This window comes from Pygoscelis adeliae, unplaced genomic scaffold, assembly GCF_000699105.1.
Source record: "Pygoscelis adeliae isolate BGI_AS28 unplaced genomic scaffold, ASM69910v1 Scaffold40, whole genome shotgun sequence".
Lineage (NCBI taxonomy): Eukaryota > Metazoa > Chordata > Aves > Sphenisciformes > Spheniscidae > Pygoscelis > Pygoscelis adeliae.
Genome location: NW_008823953.1, coordinates 407,501 through 434,985, shown reverse-complemented (window position 1 = coordinate 434,985; position 27,485 = coordinate 407,501). Strand labels below are relative to the sequence as shown.

Genomic DNA, 27,485 nt, shown 5'->3' with positions numbered 1-27,485 from the left:
TCAAGAAGCTCAAAGAGCAAACGTGTACCCTCTCATCAGAATAATGAGAACAAAAGTACTCCTATTATCTAATTGGATCAACAATGCCTCTCTCCCTATTTAGTTTCCTGAGCTACTTGTGGGCTGCAGCTCTCAAAAATTAGTTATTTTTTGTTAATTGCCAGGGTGGAGCTGTGCTCAAGGTTTTTCATATACAGAAGGTTTTCACATCTAAAGAGCAAGGCATGGGCACAACAAAGCCCGAGTTCCTCCAAGGGCATTCTTAGATTATACTGATGCCATCCCAATTAAATCCACTGTTCAATTAAAGTAGGTACTGTACAATTACACCATACTTACTTAGGTTTTCCTATTATCCTACCAGGAAACAGAATGTATTGCCCTCTTTAATCACAAGACAGTTCATAATGCCAACTCTTATCATGCTACTTTTTTACTCTTTATGGTAGAATGTTATTTTGCAATTGCTGAATTAGGATATATTTTTCTCCTATTAGACAACTCTCATCTTTCCAAAAAAGAAACTAAACTTACTCAGCATCCGCAGTTAAAATGTATTTGATCCTGTTGAAGTCAAGGGACCTATACGAATGCAACTGTGCTGGTATTGGCTGGGATAGAGTTAATTTTCTTCACAGTAGCTGGTATGGGGCTGTGTTCTGGATTTGTGCTGGAAACAGCGTTGATAACACAGGGATGTTTTTGTTACTGCTGAGCAGTGCTTACACAGAGTCAAGGCCTCTTCTGCTTCTCACACCACCCCACCAGTGAGTAGGCTGGGGGTGCACAAGAAGTTGAGAGGGGACACAGCTGGGACAGCTGGCCCCAACTGACCAAAGGGATATCCCACACCATATGACATCATGCTCAGCATATAAAGCTGGGGGAAGAAGAAGGAAGGGGGGTACGTTCGGAGTGACAGCGTTTGTCTTCCCAAGTAACCGTTACGCGTGATGGAGCCCTGCTTTCCTGGAGCTGGCTGAACACCTGCCTGCCAGTGGGAAGCAGTGAATGAATTCCTTGTTTTGCTTTGCTTGCGTGCGCGGCTTTTGCTTTACCTATTAAACTGCCTTTATCTCAACCCACGAGTTTTCTCACTTTGACTCTTCTGACTCTCTTCCCCGTGCCACCTGGGGGGAGTGAGTGAGTGGCTGTGTGGTGCTTAGTTGCTGGCTGGGGTTAAACCACGACAGCAACTGATGACAATTAAGCACTATGTTTTAGCCAAGTAGGAAGCTGGCTTGCATGTAGCACTTATGGAAACCAGAAGCATCAACCTTGCTTCCGTGTTTCTGTGGTTCACCTCCTTACAAAGATTAAAAAAATAGCCAAAACACACATTTCATGTACTTAACAGACATAGTAAAACCCACTCAAAACTCCTAATATTTTCTTTCATTTGTAATAACAGAGAGAAAAAAGAGAAGTGTTTGGTTGTAACATCTCTGAAGAATCCAAGTGCAGCAATGGCACTAGGATCCTACTACAAGGGCAGGCTGAAGCTGAGCAGGTAGACAGCTTCTCTTTGAAATCAATGCGTCTACTGACAGGATGGAATCTAGCAATTCTGCTACCCTGGCCTTTAAATTTAAGATATGAAAGCCCAGTCCCGCTAACGCTTCCTAGAAAGTGCTGAGGGCAAACAGAATGTAAGCAGCGTTACATGGGCCAATAGCTCTTCATAATATGCCTCTGAAAATGAAAATTTGATTTAGAATCCTCTACCTGTACTATATCAAATTAATCAGGTGATCTAATCATATTATTCCAATGGATTAGATCTCTCTGCTACAGTGGTCTTGGGGAGCTCTGGTATTACAGTTCATATTGCCATCCAAAGCAAAAAAAAAACCAAACCAAAACCCAACAAAAACCATGTAATTGTGAATTCAATAATTAAATTAATAACAAATACGCTATATAAATGATTGTTAATATGTATAATTTTGTTACTGTGATTGTAAGAACTCCTAGACTATTGGGAATTAAGGACATGTTATATGTCATTTAAAAGACCGTTTCCCTAAATTTGCCATAGGATCTTGGATTTGACCTATAGCTTAATGTCTCCAGGGATTACTGATCACCATATGTTTAGCTAGACAGACGGACATTTACAAGCCCTGAATTTCTATAACAGAAGCAGCGTAAAATTACAAAGATTGCACATACAAACAGTCTGGTAAGTCATCCAGCCTTATATTTGTGGGAGTGAATTTTGGGTGTCACACTTGTGATTCTTTGAAAGGGGCAATTTTCAAAGGGCAGATTCTTAACATATGATGGAAATCTGGCTCCTTAACGAGTCCAAGCAGATCATTCAGAAATGGAGTATCCCAAATCACTATTCACTTAAGCTCCCAATTTTGAAGAAACATACCTTTCAGTTCTTGTTCAGTTGCTATAGTTTTATTAATTTGCAGGGAATGTAATTTAATTTCTGGAATGTAGTTTAATTACACTGAATAGTCCTGTTTTGTAGACAGATAGCTTCAGAAGTGTGCTCTAAGCAATATGGGTTTATGCTGAATATTATAAAAATAGGTGTTATATTACACACATATCATCAATATTTATCTATATTGTGGTGAGGTCTGCAGTACTGATTATAAACCAAGGAACATTTGTAAAAACAAATAATAAAAAGACAGCCCTTATTTAAAAGAGCTAGGCAAACAGACAGATTCTGTAATTTTATCCAATAATAGGGAAGATTCTTCCTTTCTCTTCTCTTTCTATGCAACCTGTGGAATTACTGGACTTAACATTATGTGTGGAATAAACAAGACTCAGCCTGAGGGAATCTACAGTTTCATTCAGTGATATCTTCACAGTAGTATGTTTTTTAAACATACAATGAATGGCCACACTTCGCTTATGTTTTCTGTGGAGAACATGTAAAGGGAAAACTATCGAAAAACTAGTCTGGGTTTATATCTTCAGCTCTTAGAATGAACACCTTTGGTGCCAAGTGCCTCACGTGAGTGGCGATTGTGAACCATTTCTGGAGCACAGATAGAAACAAGCAGGCTTCTAGGTTGGAGCTGATCTGACTATGAGTTATAGGTATTATAACCAACTTTTCTTCCAAACCAATACCCCATCCCTCCAGAAATCTTAATAGGCTTTTGAGAGCCTCCATTTAAAGCTGGCTGCATAAAATGATCCTTTGATGAAAAGGGATTGAAACAAGGGTTAAAGTAGACATTGAAAGGTTATTGTAGAGGGCACATTGTTCATACAATCCTCCTTTAATATGTGTGGTGTGCACCTGCGATAAGATGATTCATTAGATAAGGCCTCACTTTGACAAGCTCCATCGTTCAACCCTCGGGGTAGTGATGGAACAATTCTGCACCCACCCAGTAAATATAACAAGGTCAGCATTTTTTTTCCCTGGGACTTGGATGGTGATACTGAAGCTCAGGATGCATCTTTGTTTATGTGTTATGCTAAAAAAAAAGGGGGGGGGGGGCTCCTATAAAGTGTTGTCTTTTATTTTTTAATGGGCCAAAATAAAAAATGTCACCCTTGTTCCAATTAAATAACGGAGTGATAGAAAATTACCAGGAAAAAACCTGCTCTTCATGTTTTTGTTTTTTTTCCCCATAGTAAACAGTAAGAGTAGAGACTAAACTTTAGGTTCACATATCACCCAAGCTGCATCATTTCAATAAATGTTTACCAGGGCCTAACATCCACATAAGCACTGTGGATATCACCGTACACCCAATTTGTAGCATTTAGAATAATGACATTCAAATTACTCAGTTACCAGGTCCAGTCATAAGTTATATTGACAGATTTGTTGCAATGGATTTATGTGAAACAAGTAGTTGTGTTAATTTTAGTCCTAGTAAATGCAATAAAGAAAGCTACTTACACATGCTGCATCAATGGAATTATTTTTATATATATGGATTCAGATGCATATCTTTCTGCATCATATTAAGACTGAAACCGAAATAGTTTGTAACAAATAAACAGCTCCCAAATGCAGAGAACGCACAATCTCTCTCTTAGACACACCATAAACATTGTTCAAGTTTCTGTTTGGAATATTTTCTTTAAAGCAAAAGTTTCTCCCAAATTTGCATTACAGACTGACAGATTCATTGCAAATTGCTTAATTTAATCAGCAAATGAGTAAGCCACCCAGTTAAATCCATCCCAGACACTTCATTACAATTTGTGTTCCTTTACTTAAAACATTTAATATCTTTTTAGAAATGAAGTAATACAGAAATGCTACAATTTGCAAAAAGGTATACTTTTAATAGTACAGTAGCACTTTAATATAGTTGTCTGTTATTAGGCATATATAAGTCAAAGAAGACAGCTGGTATGTTTGTTAAGAATCACAGGTTTGCTGGACTTTTAAAATACCATATTATTGCACTATTGTGATATTTTCAAAAGGTTGAATTAAAATAAAACAAACCCTAAGCCTTTTCTGGCTTGAAAACACTTTCTAACAGGTCCTAACTTCCTCCCAGTTCTCAGACTTTCCATTTCTTACCTTGTCTGGCAAATCAATATTTATTTATCTTCAATATGTGCACTTTTAAATTGCTGTCATACAAGCGGAACTCATTTTTGTCCCAAGATCAGCCTGCCATCAGAATTCACTGTTTGCTCCATCTTCTACTCACCTGTCCTTGTGCATTAGTGACGAGTTGACCTGTGACCCCCTGAAGACTGGAGAGGGCATTGCCAAAGGCCTGGGAGCTTGCTATTGAGCCCATGGCTGCTGCTGCTGCAGCCGCTGCTGCTTGACTTGCTAGCGGGTTATTAACCAGCTGAAAAAAGAAAGAAAAGATCACGGTAAAACCCTTGGTAAACACAGAAACACAGAGTGCTAACTGGATAACATAAAAGTGATTGTGCTAACGTGGGTAAAAAACTGTCTAGTCCAAGAGCTTGAGTAGTTTTGAGAGGTTCTTATTTCTGAGGCTTTGGTGTCTTTGACAACGAATGATTTTAAAAAAGTCAGAGGAAGTTCCATGTTAATATTGAAGAATAAAACTCTCTTTTTTCACCCTTTATTATCTTTTTTTTTGAGTTATGCTTGATGCGTTTCTTTAGGTTCAATGTGCTAATGCTGCAGGTGTAGCAGCCTAATCCTGCTGTAAACAGCAATCAGTGAAAGATTAGCATTTGATTTGAATGGGAGTGGGATATTTACTTGGGGATATTCAGAACGGAGACTATTTTACTAATGACCTCAGAAATGAGAAAAACCTGCAGATCCTTTTAATTTATATCATTAAAGAATTGGTCTCAACATCTAGATAAATCACAGCAGACAACTCAACCCTGTGATTAAGTTCAGTATAAATCAACTAAAAATTCAAAATTCATTTGCAAAATATGATACCAAGCAACTTCCTGCTTCTCAACTGAAAATGATTAATTGCAGGACTCATAAATTTCAGGAAGTGAGATGTACTGCCCGCTTCAGTCAGTTCTACCTGGGTGCTCCATATAAAGCATAGAGCACAGTCACGGCTTAGGAGACTGTGGGAATGCCACAGAGGAACACTCCTGTCAACACTTGGGTTTATCAAACATACAAAATGTGTGTTCCTCTGTCAGAATCAAATGTCCTCTGGGAGACGGCTTGTTCACTGTATTATTGTGAATTTTATATTTTTTTCATCCTTTTCTGAGAATGGACAAACTTTGAACCAAGCACACAGGGATGACAGTAAAAACAAATAAAATTAAAAAAAATGCTAGGAACCATCATCACTAGGACAGCTGTCCTGAGAACAATCAAACAAACTCAGTTCAACAGAATGAAAATGTATTTTAGAGTGGGTTTGTCCCCTAAGAATCATTGCATTTTAGCAGAGCTTGCAAAATGCACATTAGCAGGGTAAAGAAGCCAGAAGTTTGAGGGGTAAAAAAGTCTGGGGGCAGCAAGGACATTTTTTCTTAGGCTGAGGTGAAAATGCTGAAGCTAACTCAGAAAAGCTTAATGTTTGAGCTGAAATTAGTAGGAGTTCTAACTCCTTAGATGATGAGTAAATTATCAATCCTATAGAAAGGGAGAGTCACAGATACCAGTAAGGGATGTAATCCACAGACAGGCTCTGCTTCAAAATACGTTATAAAAAATTAATCAGTGATTAGTAGATGTTTTAAGCATGTTACAGATATGAGTAGTGTGTATGTTATAGATGTTTAGAAGCCCATCAGTAGAAGATGTCAGGTATGGCTATAATCTATGCTTATAAGAAACCTACTTGTCTGCTGGACGTTGCGAAATCTACAACAATTGATTGGTCATACATTAAAACAGCTATTAATCATTCATTAGCCCTTCATGAAGTATTTATAAATGGAACCTTGATATAAAGTGTTGCCTAAAGGGGCGCCTTGGGCACATCCAGTCCCTCTAGAAATTGTAAAGTAAATAACGAAATAAAGATTAGTAGCAATGCTGGACAGAAAAGATGACATTGTTGGAGGAAATATTTTGATTTGGAAAAAATTGTTATATGAATCTCCAAAACCAGTCCGTGGCATCCCGTGGCAAGAAAACCAAGCAGGAATAAAACACAAAGGGGGAAACTGCAATGACTGCTTGATTAGCAGTCTTGATGAGCTGTGAAGAGAGTGGAGAAGGGCACAATGACCAAGGCAAAGCTCAGTCCCTGAATGCAGAGTGCAAGCAATTCCACTGCCTGCACAAGGTGTGAGCCCAAATGTAGTTTCGTGCACTCCACAGTGACTTGGGTGGTGGTGCCTGAGCACAGCAGTACCATGCCAGATAACAGATTAGACAAACTTGTCAGTTTTCTGCTCAAAACAGTGACATTTCTTTATTGTCCAGATCAGAAGTTGGTAAACCCTGCCTTTCTCCACAGCACTTCGTGGGCAGCGCTGGGACTTGGAGTAATTGCCTTGTAGCTGTAAATACTTGGAGAAGAAAGGGGCAGCAGCAAAAGTGTAAGACTTTCAGAAAAGGCCTTCTGCAATCTTATTAGGCACCCACAAATTACTGCATCTATGATCCTACAGCATCTGACTGCAGGTATAAATGATAATCTGTTATCATTTATAACATCATTAAAACTTAAACATTAAAACTTAAACTTATAACATCATTAAAAATTAAAATCATGGTTACCTGACATCAGCTAATAAACTACACTAGCTACTATAGTTTATGGTTTCAGTTGCATATAGGAACAGTTACTTGGGGAGCATAAGTAAGCTTGTGAATCTGGAAACTACAAAGGGTTAAACCCACCTAAAAATCAGACAATCACCTCCTAGAATCTCCTTTCCATTTTTCTTGCTCCGGTTTTCAAAAACTGTACATTTTCAAATACAACAATAAAATTTAATTACAACAAACCCTGGAGACACTCAGGATTGCTTTTAGTTGCATCACAGAGATAAGCTGCTTATTAAAAATGATGGCAGAGGCTATGATATGCATAGGTACCCTGGGTAGTACCACGTTCCAGGAAAAATCACAGTGAATAGGCCAACTCGCAGGGTAAGAGACTTCCAAGTGCATATAAAAACATCCCTATCTATTCATAAGTCTGATTAAAAATGAGAAGATGCATTTTTCTTTGCTTTGGGAAGCTGTTGACTGCAAGTTACACTCTGTTAAATTGACCCCTTTTATATCGTGTGCAAATTGGGGATTAAGAAATACATCTCATTTCATTATGTCTGGACACCAAGGTAACTTCTAACACATTATATCTTGCTTTTATTTTAAAAATAAAATCTCTGACTTGAGAGGTTTATGCCATTTCTCAGTGCAGGTTGGATCCCTGAGAACACTTATTGGAAATATTAGAAATATATTATGAAAGTTCCCACAAAGGGCTCTTCCCATTTTTGTTTCTGTATTTAAATAATGATTTAATTTGGAAGGCTGAGACGTTTGGAGCTGTCAATTCCAGTGCCCAAATTTCGGCTTCCGCTCAAAACACCAGTCATAACAGCAGGTAATAACGATCTTAGTTTAAAGCGACAGGCCAGCCCTCTCAAGGATGCCTCCACTAATGACATGATTATATGGGGAAGCAAACTTTATGAGGAAGAATCTTGTAATAACTGAGTAGCTTCAGTACATTTTTCTGACTTCCCAAAGCTGAACTTTTCAAGGAAAAGCATATGAAAGTTGTTCTGCTCTAACTTAGTGTAAAGCAGGAGCCATTCCACTGTGACAAACAGAACTCACACAAATAGAACTAACCTGTAAAATGATGGGGGATGAAAGAGGCGCTACTCACATGATCCTAAAACTGTGACATGTGAAATGAGAGTTTCTAGGGTTAAGAAATAGTCTTCAAAAAGCAGAATTTCAAGAAAAGTGTGGTAGAGTCAATGCTGCGATCAGCTTGCTTGAGAGCCACAAATTCTTTTTTCTTCTGGAAGAATACCCTCTTCCTCTCTTTTTTTCCAAAGCTAACTTAGTATCTCAGTGAACTTGCTGCGAGAAACTGATCAAGCATTCACGTATTGTTGAATACAAGATCAGATTTGATAGCCTACACAGTAATTTTACTTTTCTCTATAAAGGACATATCCTACTAAACTTTCATTCTCCTGGTCTGGAAATCAAAGAGCCAGTTTTACTCATTACATTATCACTCATTCAACAAATATAAAGAAAAAACCAAACGGTTTGACTGATGAAATGAAAAGCCAAGACATTTCAGGATGCCAGAACATCATATGAAAAAATGGGTCTGTAACCTGAAAGGTAAGGTCAGTCTATGTAGTGCCAGTATAAGAATGAAGTTAGAACTTGTGTGTTTTCTAAAGGACTTGTGGGAGAGGCTAAGAGTGAAGATACACTATCTGAATGCAGCAATGGAGAATGGAGGGACATATTGTGGAGTAACAGGAGGCGTAACTTCATTTTAAAAAATAGTATCGGTGTTTTTCAGGAAGGCTGTTAAAAAAATTACATTTCTGGATATCTCCTAGAGATTAAATTAGTGTAGAAAAGCAGTATATTTGATTACGGACCGACAGATCCTCAGTCTCTTATGTTCTCAGACAATCCCTTCTGTAGGGAGCATCACACTACCAGATCAGCTACTGATCAGCTACTGAGAGTGCTTGCCTAAACCAATGCTTTTCAAGGGAAAACAGAAAAATCCTTTGATTTAAATAACTCTAAAAGTTGAGGAGAATTCAGCAATGGCTCTCAATCAGAAACATGTGACATTTTTCTTTTCTACCCAGACTATGTGAAAAATGATCATAGAAATTAAATTTTTATTAGCATGGCATTTGCTAGTGTAGGAATTTTTAACTGAGAAGCTATGTGAATTTTATCTGTGTTTAGACTATGAGAGAATCACATGTTAAAATCTAGTGGGATTTTAAAATAAACCACACTATTCCCAAAAGGAATAAATCCCATTATTCCCATTTTTTCACAGTGGCTCGTGAGACAGATTCTGGGTAGTAGTCACTTGGCCTTAAGGGAAAAAGACTGTTCCAAACTGAGCACAGGCTTCTGAGGATATTCTGGTCCCTACTTCATTACTGTGAACAGCATTATCATCTGTATTGGGTGTAGATGGCAAGGTTTTGGTAGTGGGGGAGCTGCAGAGAAGGAGGGCAAAAAAAAAAAAGTGAAAACAACAGAGGGAACACCAAGGTCAGAGAAAGGAGGAGAAGGAGGAGGTGCTCCACAGCAGAGCAGGTGTCCCCACTGTAGCCCTTGGAGGACCCCACAGTGGAGCAGATGGGTATTTCCTGATGAGAACTGTGATCCATGGAGAGCCCACGCAACAGCAGGGGAAAAGTGTGAAGGCGAAAGAACAGCAGGAAGGAACTGTTCTGGACTGACCATAGCCCTCCATGACTCCTGCACCACTGGGGGTGGTAGAGGAGTCAGGAGTGAAGGAGTGAAGCTGAGTCTGGGAGAGGGGGGAGGAAAGATGTTGTTTTAATGTTTGTGTTTTTGTTTCTCACTACCTGAATCTATTTTAATTGGCAATAAATTAATTATCCCCAAGTTGAGTCTGTTTTGCCCGCGACAGTGACTGGTAAGCAGTCTCTCTATCTTGACCCATGAGCTTTCTCATCCTATTGAGGCACTGAGTGAGCGGTTGGGTGGGCATTTGGCTGTTAGCCAAAGCTAACCCACCACACCATCCCATTCCAGTAACTGTAGACTATATCTAACAAGAACAATATGAAAGTGTCTTCAATACCTTGAAGACATAGAAGCAGATCATTCCAACCTAGATACCCATATGTTTGGTTTCTAAACACAAATGAATTGATGCAGAAGTACAGTTTCCCTGGAAGTCCCTAGTGGCTCTTCTGGCAAATTCTTTGCATGCTTATATTCCTAATTATCTTCAATATGCATATATACCTTGTCCCAGTTGATAGCTCCCTTGGACCTGTATCAAATCTCAAAATCCCTGAAGGAATTTTAAAAAAGACACTGGAAAGACTGCTTCAACTTAATCCTGGGAAAGTACCTAGATACCACAGGGATGAGTGCCAAATAAATGTTTGTAATAATCAACAATAAGAAGACCACTTAGCATTTATATAGAATTTTGCAGCCAAATTTTTCAACCATGGTTGCCTGAGCTTTGTCGGTTTAATTTATTTTTTCGGGTCTTAAGAAAAAATAAGTCAAATTTTCAAGAAACCTGTGAACATGCAGATCCCAAGAAAGCCAAGAGAGAATACATAGCTAACATAAAGCAAAAGAAGTTAATTTTATCCAGAAAGGTAGTAAGATCAAATAATTTGGAAACCTTGTATGTATTAGATATCAGTTAGAGAGCTTTTTTTTATTTTTACTCTCCCCTCCCCTCTTTTTAGTTTCTGTAATAGGATAATTATAACATTTAACTTTTATAAATGAACAACAGGGTAAATTGTCTAATAAAATGGCTGTCATAGAGCCTAATCATGCATAACTCTTCGAAAACATGCCCCAGCAGGCACATGTTTGAAGCAAATCCCAAATTATGGAAAAAAAAATAAATTTGTCAACACTTGTTATTTGTACAGAGCTGGGATATGATCAACCTATAAACTATACAATGTAGTTACAGTATCCAGACCTATCCAATAACATCTGGTTATTCCAAAACTGCACAGGTCTATATTTGCAAATGGTTGTAGATGGTAAGTGTTGCAAACAGGCTGCTTAGACAGACATTTTAGTATATGCACACGTCAGATATTTATGTGCAGAATACAATGCAGAGACAAGGATATTAGAGTATCTGAAAGCACCGACTTGCCAGGGACACTTAAAATATCTGGTTCTCACAGACACTTAATCTGCTCATTATATACATTTATTGTGGCTGAGCTATTTGCTGTCTAAATCTATGCTGAATTTTCTATCAGGAGTAAGTACTGATAGTGGTATCACTGATGCGACATGACTTGATTCAATGCAAAGCGACGCGACCTGAGGTGATGGGAAGCACGCAGTGCTCATGTACGCCTTGATATGACATGGATAGAGGAGGATGCACAAAATTTCTCACAGTATCTTTGTAAACAAGGTGCTGCTGGTCAAATTGGAACCAGTCTAAAAAACTACGACAACAATTTACAAAATAAAAAAAGGCATATTTTTAATAGAGCCATGGCAAAGCAAATAAAGAGCAGACATCATTCCCAGATCTCTACTGGAGACATTAATAATGAAGAACACATTAGGACACAGGCAAGGAGTGAGTTGAAACGGCCCTAGCCATTTTCATTTCTGCTCTATTAGTGACAGATAGAAAAGAGAGGAAAGGAAACCAGAGGAAAGGGATCCTGTTTGGGCCTAATCCTACAAGATAAACTAAATCAAAGGTGTCAGCTTGTCTGAGGCTGGGTCTTATGTGTTTACCAGAAATTAGAGTGAATATATTTAAATATATTTAATATATTTAAATATAACTAACTACAAAGAGTAGCTGACTGACTCCTTTAGCAGCAGGTCAGTACTTACAGACTACCCACAGACTCTAGTCCTGTGGGTTCCCAGCTGTCCACATTTATAAGTTAGAAGTATGAAATGTTCCAGACCCGTATAAGCTGGCACACACTGTTCCGGATTTTAATTAAACAGAGCCATCTTGGTTTAGTCTCGTTAGTTACCTTTATGTTTATGCAGCCTTTAAAATATCTACAACTGTTTATTTTATGCATGATATAAACATACTGTAAACAAACTACCTCATCTGACTTGATGAAATTTTGCATTGCTACTAATCATAAATTGTATTGGTGCTCATAAAAGAGGAAAAAGTACCGAAAAAATCATCTGAATTCTCTAATTCTCTGAAGTAGTTCCCATGTGTGACAAGAATGAAAGCAAAGAGCATCTCCTAAACTTTCTGAAAGGGGCTGCGACTCAGCTCATTTCAGGTTGATTAGTTCCTCGGTTCCTGTGTTTGTCTGTTTTAGAATGATTTATCTGGCTTCTGAAAGATGCCTTCCTCACAAGAAAAATGGTTACTTCAGGGCTCCCTTGCTGCTAAAAAAATGAACTCTTATCAAAAGGAAATTGCCATCTGTCTTCTCGGATAAGAGCCCAGCACTTGGGTCTCAGTGATCTAGTCTCTGTAGAAAGTGTGTCAACCGTGAGACACACCAAATTAATCTCCTTAATCTAAAACATTTATTTGCCTTTAATTTGAATGTGTGAATGGCATGTGCACATGTAAATATGACCATTTGCATATATAAATGATAAAAATGCAATGTGAGGTCACACCATGATAATATGATGCTTCGTGTTGGGTATTTGAGAAAATATTTCTGAAACAGTCTTGTTTTACGGTACAATATGCAATCTTAGTATACATGCCTGGAACTGTTTATTCAAATATTCATATTAAAAATCAGACTTTTAGGTACAGACCTTCTCTTTTGCCCTTTGAAGAATAAATCCTACTTAATACTTAGGGACACACTGCTGACTGAGAACACGTATAAGGCTTCTTTAAAAATTCTAAGCCAGCTGCTCTGCAAAGATCCTCATTTTTGAAGCTGGAAATACATCTGGATACTTTCATTTATTTCTAATGTAATAGCATCACCAAATAGGTCTGCTTTCATGTAAGCTAAGTGCTTACATTGAAGTCTCATTGACTTGAATGTGAACAAGATCAGATCTAAAACTGGAACTATGTGGAATATTTTTCTTTTCACTGCTTTCAGCTCCAAACTTGACCTTACTAGATGCACTGATGTGATATAAAGTTGAAGAATGATACAGATGACTCCTGAGTACAGTTGAAAGATTGCTGGCAAAGATACGGGTCAGTCCAAAATCCAAATCTGGTTCTGAATCCAGGTATCTAGAAAGCTGGAAGGATTTAATCCTCTGCGGTTACATCAGTTTGCCCAAAAGTCAAAATGACATAAACACCATAATTGATACCATGTGTTCGAGAAGTTCTCTGTTTTCCAGGTTTCATGGAGAATATATGAGATACCAAATCAGTTGAGACACTGATTTTTAATCAGACATTTGAGTTTTGCTGAAATCTCAGTATACAAAGTGAGATTTGAGAAGTGTGAACAAAGTTGAAGGAAGCATTTAGTTTGAAAACCTTGAAGTCAAAACCACATTTCTAATAAAATAAATACAAGGGGTGAGTGATAGCCACTAAAACAAGAAACCTGAGTGAAAGTCTCTGTGAGGGGAGAGGGCATGCGAAGAAGGATGGTGGGGGTCCCTAAGGAGGATACTGTTAACATTTTCCTTGGGGCACTATTTTATTACTTTAGTACAGTTCTGAGTGCCCAGCGATGGACTGGGAATGTGACTTTGTTCAACTGTTTGCTGTCTGTGTGTCAATGGGGACGTTACTGCTGCTACTCCTTTTCTAAAGATAGAGCAATGAACACTTAGAAGCCTGCGCTCTCCCTCCTTGCACCAGCACTATGTGAGCATATTGCATCTCAGATGGTAGCAACCTCCTGCCACATTCACCTTTGGAAGGCTTCATCTGACTGTAAACATATAAGAAGCCACTAGTTAACAGAGGACTGACTACAGCACTTTAAAGTCACTGTTTATACATACATACACCCACTATTCTCTTTTTCACCAGCAGTCCTACTCTGTACATAAAGCTACATATAAGCTGGGAACAAGTGTGTATTTAACATGCCAAAAATTGTGCCCTCAATGCAGCCCCTACAGAAGAGGAAAGGCAGAAGGGTTAATAGTGTAATGCAGCCACATATGAAACATTTCCACAGAGAACCCTCTCTCCTCCCAGGCACTTCCATCTCATTTGGTGTCAGCAAGAAACCTGCTCCTAAAAATGAGCTGCAAATCCTGCCCCAGAAGCAGCACTGCCAGAGCGTGCTTATGCATGCTGTGTGGGGCTGGGCTGCGCTCAGCACCAACTAGGTGACTCCAGGCTTAATTTTAATTTTGTTAATGTTCTTCTGAGAGGTGTACAGAATATTTGCCAGTTATTTTAAATTTACGGATTGCCTTGAAAGCTTTTTTAATTTTTTATTTATTTTTCATTCTTTTTCATAATCCAGCCATGTCCCACCCTTCCTGAGACTCCTCCCTGGGGTTTTTTTGGGGGGTGGGTATAATTTTTTTTGCCACGATAGACTCTCCTTCTGCTTTTACCTATTTGATTCCTTTTCCCTGATCTCTTATCTCCAGTCTCAGCCACTTAGCTCATGTCACTCTGGATCTGGTCACAATAGGTTTTCCATATGGGAGTTCACACAGAGCTGCAAAAGCAGCAGTAAATCTACTGTGTCTGTAATGCTGCCATATTAATTCCTAATCAATTTCAAAGCTGTATTTGAAACTCATATATTTCACCTCAGCAAAATCAAAATAACGTCAAGTTGCCAACAGCAAATGAAACTTGGAAATATAATTAAAAACATATAGGCTAGGAATGTATTGTTTCTGAGGTCTTTGCAATTGCCACTGTGATAGTCACTATAAATTGATGGCAAGAGGGTATATGAAACTGAGATCCTCTTATAACAAAACCATAGCTCCCTATTGCTTGAGGTAACAGAAGAACTGCTGTTAGCTGAATGTGAGTGATGACTGCAAGTATAAACTGAAGAATTTTTTTTGCTGCAAGGATCAATTCCAAACTGGTTAAAATCTGAGGCTGAGATCCTGCAAAGACTGCTTAAAGTTAGCCTGCATGCAAGTCCTAATGCAGTCCTGGGTAAACACAAGAGAGTTCGTGTTAGTATGTTCTTGTGACTGTGATTTTTCTACTTCACAGATAAAGATGGGGTGTGAGTTATACTCCACGTTATACATCTCATTACATAAAATCACATGCAAATATTAATTTACCCCTATGCTGATATTACTGTATTTTAAACAAAAGTCATGGCAAGGTTTAGCTCCTATCATCCTCTTTTTTTGTGTGTGGAGGCAGAATGACAGAAATAATGCCTATGTTATTACTCAGTATCTGCTACTGGCTGAATGCATAGCCTGGGGAAAGTCTAATTATCATTTACAGTAAATAATTTCCTCCATATTTATTATCAATGGAAATCTACTCATAGACATTCAGCCAAGGAATTCTGCTATATGGGCAAAAATATGTACTATCTTTTTCAACAGCAGCTCAGCTTACAATCTGAATGTCTGTAGCTTTTTCATTAAATTCATTATTGCCTTATTGTGCCTAGACTCTTGTTCTTCCATAAGGCACTGTCAATAGACAGACAGATGAATTTCTTCATGTTCTAAGTATTTTCTACTTTTATCTGTTGACCAGATTCACAAAATATTTATGGGCCCTGTAGCAATTCTTGCGCTTTACAAAACAAGGGATTTTTTGTACTAAAAATAATGTAAGTTCCAAGTCCTTGGTCTGATTCTGATTTCTCTCCATCAGGATATAAATTTGGTGTAATTTTAATGAGGTCAGCAGAGTTTCAATTGGTCAGAACAGAGGTATCTACTGTCAGAATAAGCCCCTTCAATTTCTTACAGGCTTCAAATCTGCAATAAGGGGGGAACGGTACTCTCATTTGAAATACTAGAATTAGCTAATTACACTGTATTTTATTTAAATCAAATATTCTCACCGAAGGCTTGGGTTTTTTGTCTTTTTTTGGGTTTTTTTTTGCATTTATGCCACTGTAAACTAGAGAAGATATCCACTGAAGTCAGAAGTCAAAACATTTACACCTACAGCTGTGAAACTAATGGATTTTTCTGTTTGCAGACTGAAAAAGTCCCTCGAAACACCCTCCTCACTCCTTAAAAAAAACAACCCCAAAACAGTAACAAAACACAGTTCAGGTAGACCTGGAGTGAAAAAAAATGGAAAAGAAATAAATTTTAGGTCACATGAAACATTTAGTTCAGACCAAAATGATTTCTTGAAAGGAAATGTAAAATGGATCACCCTCACAGATGGGTGTTTTATAAACTGAGTGAAAATACTTAATTTCAAAGAAATAATTCTTACGTGCCTTTTTCCTAATCTCACCCATTTTGGGGTGGGAGGACCATATACACGTTCCTAACTATTTGCCAAAATATACTTTTGGAAAGGGTGCAGTGTGCAGACCTCTCTGTAGCCACTGGTACTGGTGGGTGCTACTGGTAATTCTGTCAGTAAAAGGGGTAAGCCAAGGGTCAAAAATGTTTTTGCAGGCAACCCAGTCAGACAATGCTGCTGTTCTAATGCACCTCTAACAAACTGTGATGAACCCCGCCAGAGTGCAATTAAGACAGGACTCTTTCACTACACCTATGACATTCATATTACTTGTGCATGCTATAAAACAAATACTCGCTGTAAGAGATGAGGTATGTGCTGTTTGCTTTCCAAACTTAAAGCTGAATATATCCCCTTGAAAAGAGAAATTTCACAGGGGGCACTCGCATGGTTTCTTACCATGCCAGGAAAAAACAGACGAACAGAAAAGGGATGGCCTCGTTTTAAGTTAGTATTAACCGAACACAAAACGAGGGTGCAATTGTTCTGTGTTGAATTGTTTCCTCCTTCAGCAACGGCAATCAGCGGGCAGGTAACAATCCTCTTCGTTTCACCTCAAAGAAACAGACAAGGACTCTGACTTGCAGAAGACCTGGTGAACATCAGCCAGCTAGAAGAGGCAAACAACATCAACAGCCTAAACTAAACCAGAAGCAGTTACTTTTGCGTGGGTCCAGGAGCCAGTTTTTTGGTTGTAGCTGCAAGAGAGAAATTTAAGTGTGCTGTGGGGGAATTTCCTTTCTCTCTCCTGAAGACCATGAGCCAGCTGAGCATTGCAGGTTGCTAAGGCATCTGAATCAAGATCTGCAGGGAGCGAGGGACAAGGGTCCATTTGGCAAGTTCACTATAACTCCAGGGTTCCCTGACATTTCCACTGGTGAATCCCACACTGGATGATATCAGAAGGCTTCTTCTCCCCACTGGTCTGACAGAGACCTAGTTTAAAGCAGATTTACCTGATATACTGTTAGAAGTCCAAAATATTTCCTTTGATTTCAAGAAAATTACGCTGCTTATTTAAATCAATGTCAGTGAAATCAGACCTCTCTCTTTGCTCCTAATAGTCATCCAAAAACAGGGTGCCTCTTAAGAGCCATCAGTGTAACAGGTGGAGTCCCATGGAGGTCAGCATAATTGCACCAGCTTAGAGCAAGGCAGAATTTAGCTCATTGATGCTGGTTTGTGAAAAATAATTCAGAAACTTTATGGATATTAAAAACAGTGTTAAAACAGGGTCTTTTATACAGTAATTATAAGGTTATTTCTCAGTAATTCAATCTACCGAGGGTGAAAATATCTTTTTTATTGTTGCCTATGATGGTAATAAGTCTCCCTGGCATCTGTAAAAGCAACAATAGCTTTTCATTGATTTTGCTTAAAAGGAAAGTTCAGGGTTACAAAATTAGTATTTCATGTGGAAACATGAAAAACTTTCCAAAGTATATGCGATGGAAATAGTAATAATTATGTTTGAGGAGGAAGGAAGTCTTGTGATTAGGGTCCCCGGGTAGAGATCTAGAAATCTCACTAGGGGTCCAATTCTTCCATCTGTTTTCATTTCTTTAATTTCCTGTCTGAAAAATGAGAATAATAAAACTCCCTTTCTTTCATCCTGTTTGTTTGTTTGTTTTCTCTTTAGATAATACACCTGAAAGTCCATTAGGACTGGATTACATATGCACATGCACCAAAATAAGGCAAGATCCAAATTAAAACCGGTTTTCTTATTTCAGGGTAAATCTGCATGTGGAGTATTTCTTCCTGTTTGCTGCATAGTACCTAGTGATTTAGGTATTTATCTAGTATTTATGTAATCTGGGTGCTTAAGCAACTGCCATAATACATATACAGGTAATATTAATGGAGGCCAAAAAATTCCTCTGAGGTACAGAAGTGAATGAACATCTAAGTGACTAGCAAAGATGCTCACAAAATGTACGTCTTTAACTAAAAAGCACGTAAATGGTAAAAATAACTACAAGGGACTATTTCAAAGTGAAGCCTGACTTTACACGAGGAAATGGTAGATCCAGGAGAGCATAGTATATATATCTGGATCTGCTGCTGTTTATAAATTAACTGGTCCAACTTTGTTGGCTTACTTTATCAGAACACCCTGCATAAATGAAAGCCTTGTCTTCTCTCTGAAGTTGCTATCTGACAACACATATATTCTTTAGAAAACACTAATTTTACCATTAATGCTCTGGACACTTTTCGTAAGATAAATCAACTACTCAACTTGCCACTGCAGTGGTGGGGAAATCCCCGATGCATCTCACCATTCCTCCTGGCTTTCTGTTTATTCACACTCTTGTAGTAAATGTCACATATGATACCTTGTTTTTATCAAGTCCTATTTTAAAATGAATTACAGTAACTCATATAATGCATACTTGAGCTCTAGACCTATCACTCTATCTTATTATGCAGAAAAGATGACTCTCTTGTATAAAAGACCCTCATCATATAGCTATTAAAGATAATAAAATCAGGGGAAAATTTGTATGTCAAGCCACAAGAGCTGTACTACAGAGTACTACAGGCCCCTTATTTATGATTGGCACTAACTGGCCTGCAGGTTGGTGGGCAGAGATGAGTAGCCATGGATGCAAAGCCTCATCCACTCATCTGTACAAGTGGCTGTGGTGGAAAAGAAGGGTTGATGATACAGTGGGCAGCCCTAAGGAGCTCTTCTGCGTCTTATCTGTCACTGCTGGGACATGGATGGTTTTGCCTCCAGCTGGAGCTGCCCTGGTGGCAGCCAGCTCCTCACATCACCGGCAGTGTCTTGGGGATGGCTCCTGTCCCAGGAAGGATGGCTCCAATTGACCTAATTTGTTTTCTTGTTTGGGTTTTCTTTTTTTGTGTGTGTCACTGCTGGGCAGATATTTTTTCTGACGTTAGCAATCCCACCCCCCTTCAGGGTATTCTTACTACCCAAGATCTACTTTTGCTTCCTTGCCACTACCTCTTCTTTGCTCAGGGAAAGAAGCTGGGGAGTCAGTGGAGACCATATGCTACTGCATGCTATCTCATGGAGCAGTCTGAATACAGGGTGCCTTTGAATCTTCCAAATACATTAATTGGCCAGAACGGAAACTGGAGGTGGTGCTTTACTCAGGGGAACTCAACGGATGATGTTTTAAGAGCATCTCAAGTTAAGATGCTTCTCACACAGCTGCGATTTATGTCTAGTACTTACTAGCTATTCTTTATAAATGTCCTGGATTGGATATGTAGTAATAAAGGCAGTGGGGAAAATGTGTATTATCAAATTATTCTTGGGCTACCCTTTACACCCAAAAGGGGGTAAAACTTTGGAAAAACCTACTACAGCTGGATGCCTGCTCTTTGCTTACACCAATGTAAGTAAGGTAAGAGTCAAGCCCTAATACTAGAGATCCAGAAACTTAAAAGTAAAAATAGACGGACAAATAATCAAATGACAGTATTACAGAACAAACATGCAGCAATAAAAAGAAAGGAACTCCACAGCAATGTTGTACATGGAACATATTTGCCAAACCTGTATCAAAAATGTCCTTGCAGCCAAATTACAAAAGACAACAGGCGTAAAAGGAAAGTTGAGAAAAAAGAATGTAAGAAAGAAACAAAAAAGCAATCACAGTTGAATTGTTTGCCTTTAGGACTGAGCCCTGGAAGTCCATGACTCTGAGTGTGTGTGCATGTGTGTTTGTGTATAAGAAATGTGCAAGAGAAAATACATGAAATGCAGGATTGCTCCATAAACTTCAATGAACAAATAACAGCCTAATATAGGCTACCATCTAAATAGGTGATATGCTATATCAAAGAAAAACCAAGAAATATGTCATATATACATTTCGGAATGTTCCCATTACCCAAGCAGAACACAAGTAAAAAAAAAAGTATATAGAGGTTAATCTCACAAAGGATAAAGAACATTACAGCTCTTGAATTGTATTTACAGAAGCAAAGCACTGCTGAGCTAATAAAAGAAATAACTAATTCTAACATATCAACACAAGAGTGCTGAAACATAAAAAAGTGGAATCGCAAGAATGACTACCGAAATAATTATTTTAAATCAGACACACGACATACAACACATCATAGGACCACTAAATCCTAGATTAGGAATAGAAGAGAGAAGACTATAGGTAAATCAAAACACTTATGTATTTCTGTCATCTTTCTGCATCTCATGAAGCCTATACACCAGTCCTGCTGTGCAGAAGATCTAGGAGAAGAGATGATAGGCATACATAAGTCATTGCATAAGAGATGAGCCTTTAATCTACATGTGATGATCTTAGAAACATGCAGTCTTTTTGACTAGTGTTCTTTTTAGTTTTACAAAATCGTGTCACAACTATTCTGATATACTTTACATTAGTACAGGAGAAAAAAACTTGCAGTAATGCTCCTCTCAAGCCCATATTCTGTAACAAAGCTATAAAAATGGCCTGTGTGGGAATACAGTTAGCCCACACAGCAGTCATGCTTTTGTTTTCTTTCTAGCTGTTCAGGGAATGCCCCTAACGCCTACTTTCAGACACTAAAGTTACAAAGCCAGTCACCCTTCATTGTCTCTATAGTTGGTAAAGGGAAACAGATGCTCTAGGGGGTAATTTAGAGCTTATAAGACAAGGTCCTTTTCTGAGCTGTCTTCCGGAGAGGACTCTGTTTTCCATTGACCATGGGGGCAACTGAGCATACGTTTAAGTGGCTCAGTTGGATGGCACGTACCAAAGGCACATACTAAAGGCATGTACCTTGTACCAGGACCCATTGCAAATGGAGTTTTGCAGTTTGCCCAGTTTTTGGCCACACTGCACACCATGTCCCGCTGCCTGACTTTGGGCATGTCTGTGTGTTACTTAGTGATTTAGATTTGAGCAGAGAGAGGTAAGAACCTGCTTTAAGGGCCTACCTCTGAGCCCTAACTATATAGGACTATATAGTCTAGCTCCCAAATGACACATTTAAGTCAAATGATCATTAAGTTAAATGACAGCATGACTATCTCTGCATCTAAAGCAGAATGACAGATTCAGGGCCTTGCAGCTCTTCTTTTCAGGAACCTGTGACCAGTCTCTGAGCATATATACTGACTGCTTATAATGAAAGCAAACTGTGAAGAGCAGCAATGCAGAAATGCTTGCCCAGGCCACAAAAACCATTGATTGTGCTAACATGGTAGTCCCCTTCTCCCTGCTTTTCATTCAGCCTAGTTATCCTGGGTACAGCATTGACGAAGACAAACCTCTGCACCAGCTTCAGTACTGCCTCATGGTTCTCCATTGCACAGGGCAAGCCCAAGAGCCTTAGGCCATGGTACAGAAAATCTGCTGTTGTGCTTAAATGATGTTTCCCTTTAACCACATGCTCATTTCCCACGGACAATAAAGGTGCGGACCTGAATGTATTCCATGTTATAACGGAAGTGTCAGTAATTTTGCCCCTGGTTTTAACAAATCAGTACATAAACCACCGACAAAATAATTAAAAATTAATCCTTAGATTTTTCCTTAGTGGTTGTCCTCCACTGAGTATCCCCGGTTGTCATCCTGTTTTCTGCTGCTGTTGTACACTGCAATATTACGCTGGAAGTGAACTCACAGAAAATCCTGACACCCCACCCCCCACATCTTTGCTTTTAAGCTCTACTTATGCCTATAAAGGGGTAAAGAAAATATTTCATCTCCTAAAAAGAACAGCTGAATTTATGCCCATTATGGTCATTATTACTAACAATAGGACTACTATTGGTATATCTTCTCATCACAAACTTTTTAAGCAGGGGTCAATAATCTTTCTGGGAGTTCATAAAATGCTCAAAAGCAAAACAACAAAATTACTCCGTATAAATCAGCCTGATGCAGATGAAATCACATTCAATTTCAGAGAGAATACAAAACAATCCTACAATCTTCTGAATGTTGCTTTAATGTAGACTTTTTTCAAGAACTTTAGAAACTAGCATTCAAACAGTAATAGCCCATAGAACATCGTAAACAGCTTATTTTAGATAGAAATCACATCACTTCTAAAATAGGGTTCATGTGCTGACCAGCAATCAAATAGGGTGAACCAACTGAGTAACACTGTGGAAGTTTTCCCCTCTGGTTTCAGCTTTTCTTAGAGGATTAAGGTCTGGAAACTCAATTTGTTCTACTATTATATTATCTATAAAGGGTCGTCTCTTGCTAGTTGGCTCACCATCGTGCCAAATCCTAGCACTCTAAAACACATCTATTTGATATCTAGAAGTTATCTGCCAAAAAAAAGAGAAAACAAAATCTACCTGGAATTAATCAAAGTTTTTTTTCCCCATCATTACTTTCTGAAAAAAAAACGATTCAAATATACCCTATATTATAAAAAGAACTTGCTTTATTGTTGCATTGTGAAGAATCCATTAATCAAACTGAAAGGCAAAGAAATTGCATTTTTACTTTTGTAACATTTTAATACGAGAGTCTTTTATTAAGAAACATAGCTTAGGACACTATTTCTTAGAGATTGATCCTTCCTTAGGAACTCAGAAAACTAGGTCCTAGCCCTGTGCCTGTCAGGGTCCCTGAGTGACCTTGGACAAGCTAATCTCTTACTAACTCATTTCTCCATCTGTAAAGTGGAGATAATCATAATTCCTTTGTCTCGCTTGTCTGCTAAGACAGGGACATCTTTGGGAGCAGGAAATGTTACAGACGATGTGCTCACACTTCATCCAGCCCAATGGCCCGTGATCTTAGCCTGTTCTTCTAGATCCTTTCCTAACACCCACTCCTAGTCCGTATCTTCTTTATCAATATCATCTTCGTTTTGCAGGAGCAGATGGAGCTGTGAACTGGTCTAAGATGGCAACAGTGAACAGCCAGTAAGACTGCTGATCACTGTGATTTGGTTCTGACACTCCAGTAAAGCACAGTGTGATGGAGGGTAGGCAAAATTACTGTGCTAAAATACAGACTGACTAAGGCATAATAAAAGTCTGGATAAGGAAACATCTTTGAAAAAGATAGTTTTTAAAGCTGTCTTTTCCTTAGTTGTTTTATCAGTAATATTTTAAAGCATAGTCATCTTAGCAGAGTTGGGCAATAATTCATGCTAAATAGATTTATTTAATGTATTTTTGCTTTCAGTGTTGTCTAGATTGGTGAAAAGGAACTACCTGTATATTAAAAATGCTACTTTAATGACAGAATGGAAAAGCCAGGAAATGATAATGCCTCCTAGCCAGCTAGAAGTGGAGGAAGTGCTAACAGCATCATTAGAGCTTCAGAAATTTCCAAATGCTGCAGCAAGAAGAGTGTGGGGCTGAGAGCGAGCCTGGCTGTTGATGAACAGAGGCAGATAATGCTACCCCAGGCTTTACACATTACTCTTCCTTCCCAACCTAAGAATCCTGTAACCCTCCATTTCAGCTGACTGATAGCCTGTTGTTTTCTGGAAAGACCATCCTGTTGCTGCCCAAGGCCTGATGGCTGCATGCTCCTAGGCTCTCTGGAAGGAATTCAGTGAAGATAAAACAAGGAGAATTACTGGTACGGCAGCAAGGGCCAGTATCGGAGTCCAGAAGGGATGTGCTGGGGTGGAGGAAGTGGGCTGAGAAGGTAACCTCCTTAACAAAAAGATGAAGGGTAGGGTTTAGATCCACAAGGGCACTCTACTTGTGAAATTATGGCAGGGTGAGGTGCAAGCTGGCACTGTACTTTTACAGCACACATTCTTGGACACTTCTATGCAGCGCTTGCTTGTTCTGCTGCTGTGCCATTAATTCTGGCTGGCAGTGCAAGTGAGAGAAAAACCTTAAAATAATTGCTATGAACATCATTGGCATTTAGGAGATCACACACTAAAGGTTATGCTGAGGTTCCCTATAGAGATGTAGAGCAGAGAGCAGTAGTGTCCTGGCTCTCCACAGTTTCAGCATCACTCAGCTGCTTCCTGCAGGCCAGAGCCAGGAACGAACACCGTTTCCAATATTTATACACTGCTTTTATTTCTTCTATATTTAGGTGCTGTTTTTATTTTCCCTGGCTGCTCCTGCAGCCTCTGGAAGTCTCAGGAATTTGCGTGAATTCCTAACAGCCACAGGGAGTGTGAGGACTAAACCTGTGGGGCCCGACGGGATGCAGGATACGATACTCTTCATCCTCAGATTGTCGGCAGGGTGAGACTCGGCTTCTGCCACTTGCCAGTGGCAGACAGGACAGGCACAGCCCCTTTGTGCCATTCATGTATTTGGGACCCTACATACACACATCTCATGTTCCTCTCCATTACGGCAGCCCACCCATAAGCTTTTCTCAATTTGAAGAAGATGGCCCCAAGTTGATGGTGACACTGATACTTAACATAGCCTAGCAGCTGTGGGCAACTTCTCCACACATCTTAGGCACTTTTGTCCCTTTCTTAATGAGCATGATTAAATCTTAGACCACTGCTTTGAGACTGGCTGATCAGTTTTCGCACATTTAGCCTGTAACATCAGAAGTAACAATGTGCCTTCATAATACAGAGCACACCAGGGAGAGAGATCAGGAGGTAGAATGCCTTTCATTCCTTCTTGGGTATGTTCTTAACCCAGTGATTTGTCACTGCTACCTAGGAGAGAAAAACAAACACAAAATCGCCCAGTGTATAATCCAAGTCCCAAAGCACTTGATGTGGAGACATTGCTGTTATTTTTAAAGTTGGAGTGTATCTCGTCTTGCATGTCAAATTTAATACAGTGTACACTTTCCCATTCTAGTCAAATAAGAAATGCTTGAGGGAGTGTCTCTTTCACGAAGGGCTGCCAGTACCAGATGCTGATTTACCAGTCCTGGAACCAGGATAATGCTTTTATGTTTCCAGGATCAGATCCTGTCTTACTCCGTGAAGGATGTCTTAATGTCGCCAGGCAGGTAAGGCTCTGAATGTGGTGCTGTGCTGAGAGCTCTACTGAAGTTTCTCATGTGCAGACCTTTTAAGAGAAACTCAAGGATGAAGACAAGTCACAGTCATAAAGTTTTAGTTGCACCATGAAGACAAACTTCCCAAAATTCACAGCCACGAAGATCAATCTCGCTTACACTGCTTTTGTACTGATGTATCGCACTTGACCTTCTGCACAGTTGGTCCTGATTTACACTGGCATGAAATCAGTATTAGACTTAGGGTTTGATTCAGGACTAGACAAAAAATCTGACTAATGCTGTCAACAGAAAAAGGAAAATCACGTGTTTGCAATTGCTTTGCAATGAATATTGATCAATATTGAACATCTTTGAATTAATGTGCTGTCCTTTTATGAAGCCTTCATAAAAGTTAGCTATAGATGGAAGTATGAATCGAACATCAGGATGCTGCAAAGAGTGAACAAAGCAGGGCATTGCTAATGGTAATAAAAGAAAGAAGTGTTTCAGATTATCAACCTGTTTTCTGTAACTAATTCGGGCAGAGGCATTATCTGAGCTCTATTTTATCAAGCAGCGTTTGAGATTGCTGCTTTTCTCTATCACAACACTATCTAACCTCATTCTCCCAGCTTATAACTTTCCTAGAATCTGATAGATTTGGCCAGTCCTATATGAAGACTGAGAGCAAGGGTCTCCTGAAAAAGGTTGGATCTAAGTGTGAGGGTAGTCTTCACTGTTCTTTGCTCCTTCCTCCTCTGTGTTCTTCTTTCCTAGAAGGAAAGAGCCAGCAGATCTGTCTTGATCCACTCGGATTTTGCTTTAGTTTATTTCTGCTCATTTTAGTGGCCACATGAATCCAATCTTTCTTACTCATTATAATAATGTATGGATTGAATGGAATACAGAGATAAAGCAGCACTGGCTGCTTTATAGGCTATAATTTCTTTTTCTATAAAGAAATAGGCTGTTGGAGGGCTTCAAGAAACATCTGCCTTAAAAGGCCAGAAGAGAAAGGCAAGGATGAGTACCAAATACTTTAATATAAAATTAGAAAAATGGCATCTAATTTAAGCATCCTGTAATGCTCTGTAACAATAAAAAGGAAATGTTCCCTGAAATTTCAAGCATTTCCCCCCTATTGACCTTGTTTATAATTGATGAGCTGCAGACATATAGATATTTCTGAGTGAAAGAGCAGATCAGAAAGAAGTCACCTGTCATATTATAGCACACCCCTAATGTTGGAGGCTTAAAGAAATTCAAGTGAAGGCTCCAGTGGGCCCACTAATTGCAGTTAATGAGATATTGCACTCGAGGGGTTGCAGCATGATCATGGAATTTAATATTCCTTGACTTCGCTCCCCATATTGCGGGCTATTAACATGGGATTAAAGCAATGTCCTAACATCATAGCTATAACATGGAAATATTAACTAGGAAAACGTAACTCCAACTTAATGGAATAAGTTCACCGCTTCAGGCCTTTCAGATACAGTAAAAGTAGAGGAATACAGTCAATCTGTTGGAAGGTTTACAGGGTATTATGCAACCTTCTTCTTCTAGAAATGCCATGAGACCTTTTATTCCTCCATGGTGATAAGAGGTGAAAACCTGCCTCCTCCATGATATTTTGACATTTCCATAGCCTGTCCTAGCTATAACAAAGCAAAAATTAAAGGAAAACACTTGAAACTTATGAATTCCCTGAAACCACCACTCAGCTTTCATATTTGAGTGATTTGCAGCCAGAGATTTGATCCAATTTGTCTTCTATTTGAAATGTTTTGGCCTGTGCCCATTTCCAGGAACTTCTGGGTATTTTACCAGCACAGATGCCAAGTGGCAGATAGGTCTACACTGTAATCAGGAGCAGGTGGAGTCCTACCTGAGCCCATCTAGTTCATGCCAATGCCACAACGAAGATGCAGCAGTATGGACTTCAGCGTGGGCTGTATAAGTGTGCCTGGGATCCTGCATCTTTGCTTGGGTGGCTCATTGCATTTAGTGCCCTGTCATAGTGCCTTCATTCTTCCTGGCACTGACACTTGCTTCACGAATCCTAGCTTGGGTATGGTAACACTTCTGCAATGCTACTTCGGCATTGGCAGGG

The 27,485-nt window shown here is 39.1% G+C and overlaps 1 protein-coding gene across 1 annotated transcript in view; it reads right to left on the bottom strand.

Moving 5' to 3' along the window:
- The window catches only part of POU6F2 (POU class 6 homeobox 2), a 258,232-nt gene that overhangs the window by 53,614 nt on the left and 177,133 nt on the right, over nt 1–27,485 (bottom strand). Inside the window, exon 5 of the mRNA XM_009321448.1 lies at nt 4,653–4,799. Within this exon, the coding sequence (XP_009319723.1) occupies nt 4,653–4,799 (147 nt within the window). The remainder of the gene's footprint in view (nt 1–4,652; nt 4,800–27,485) is intronic.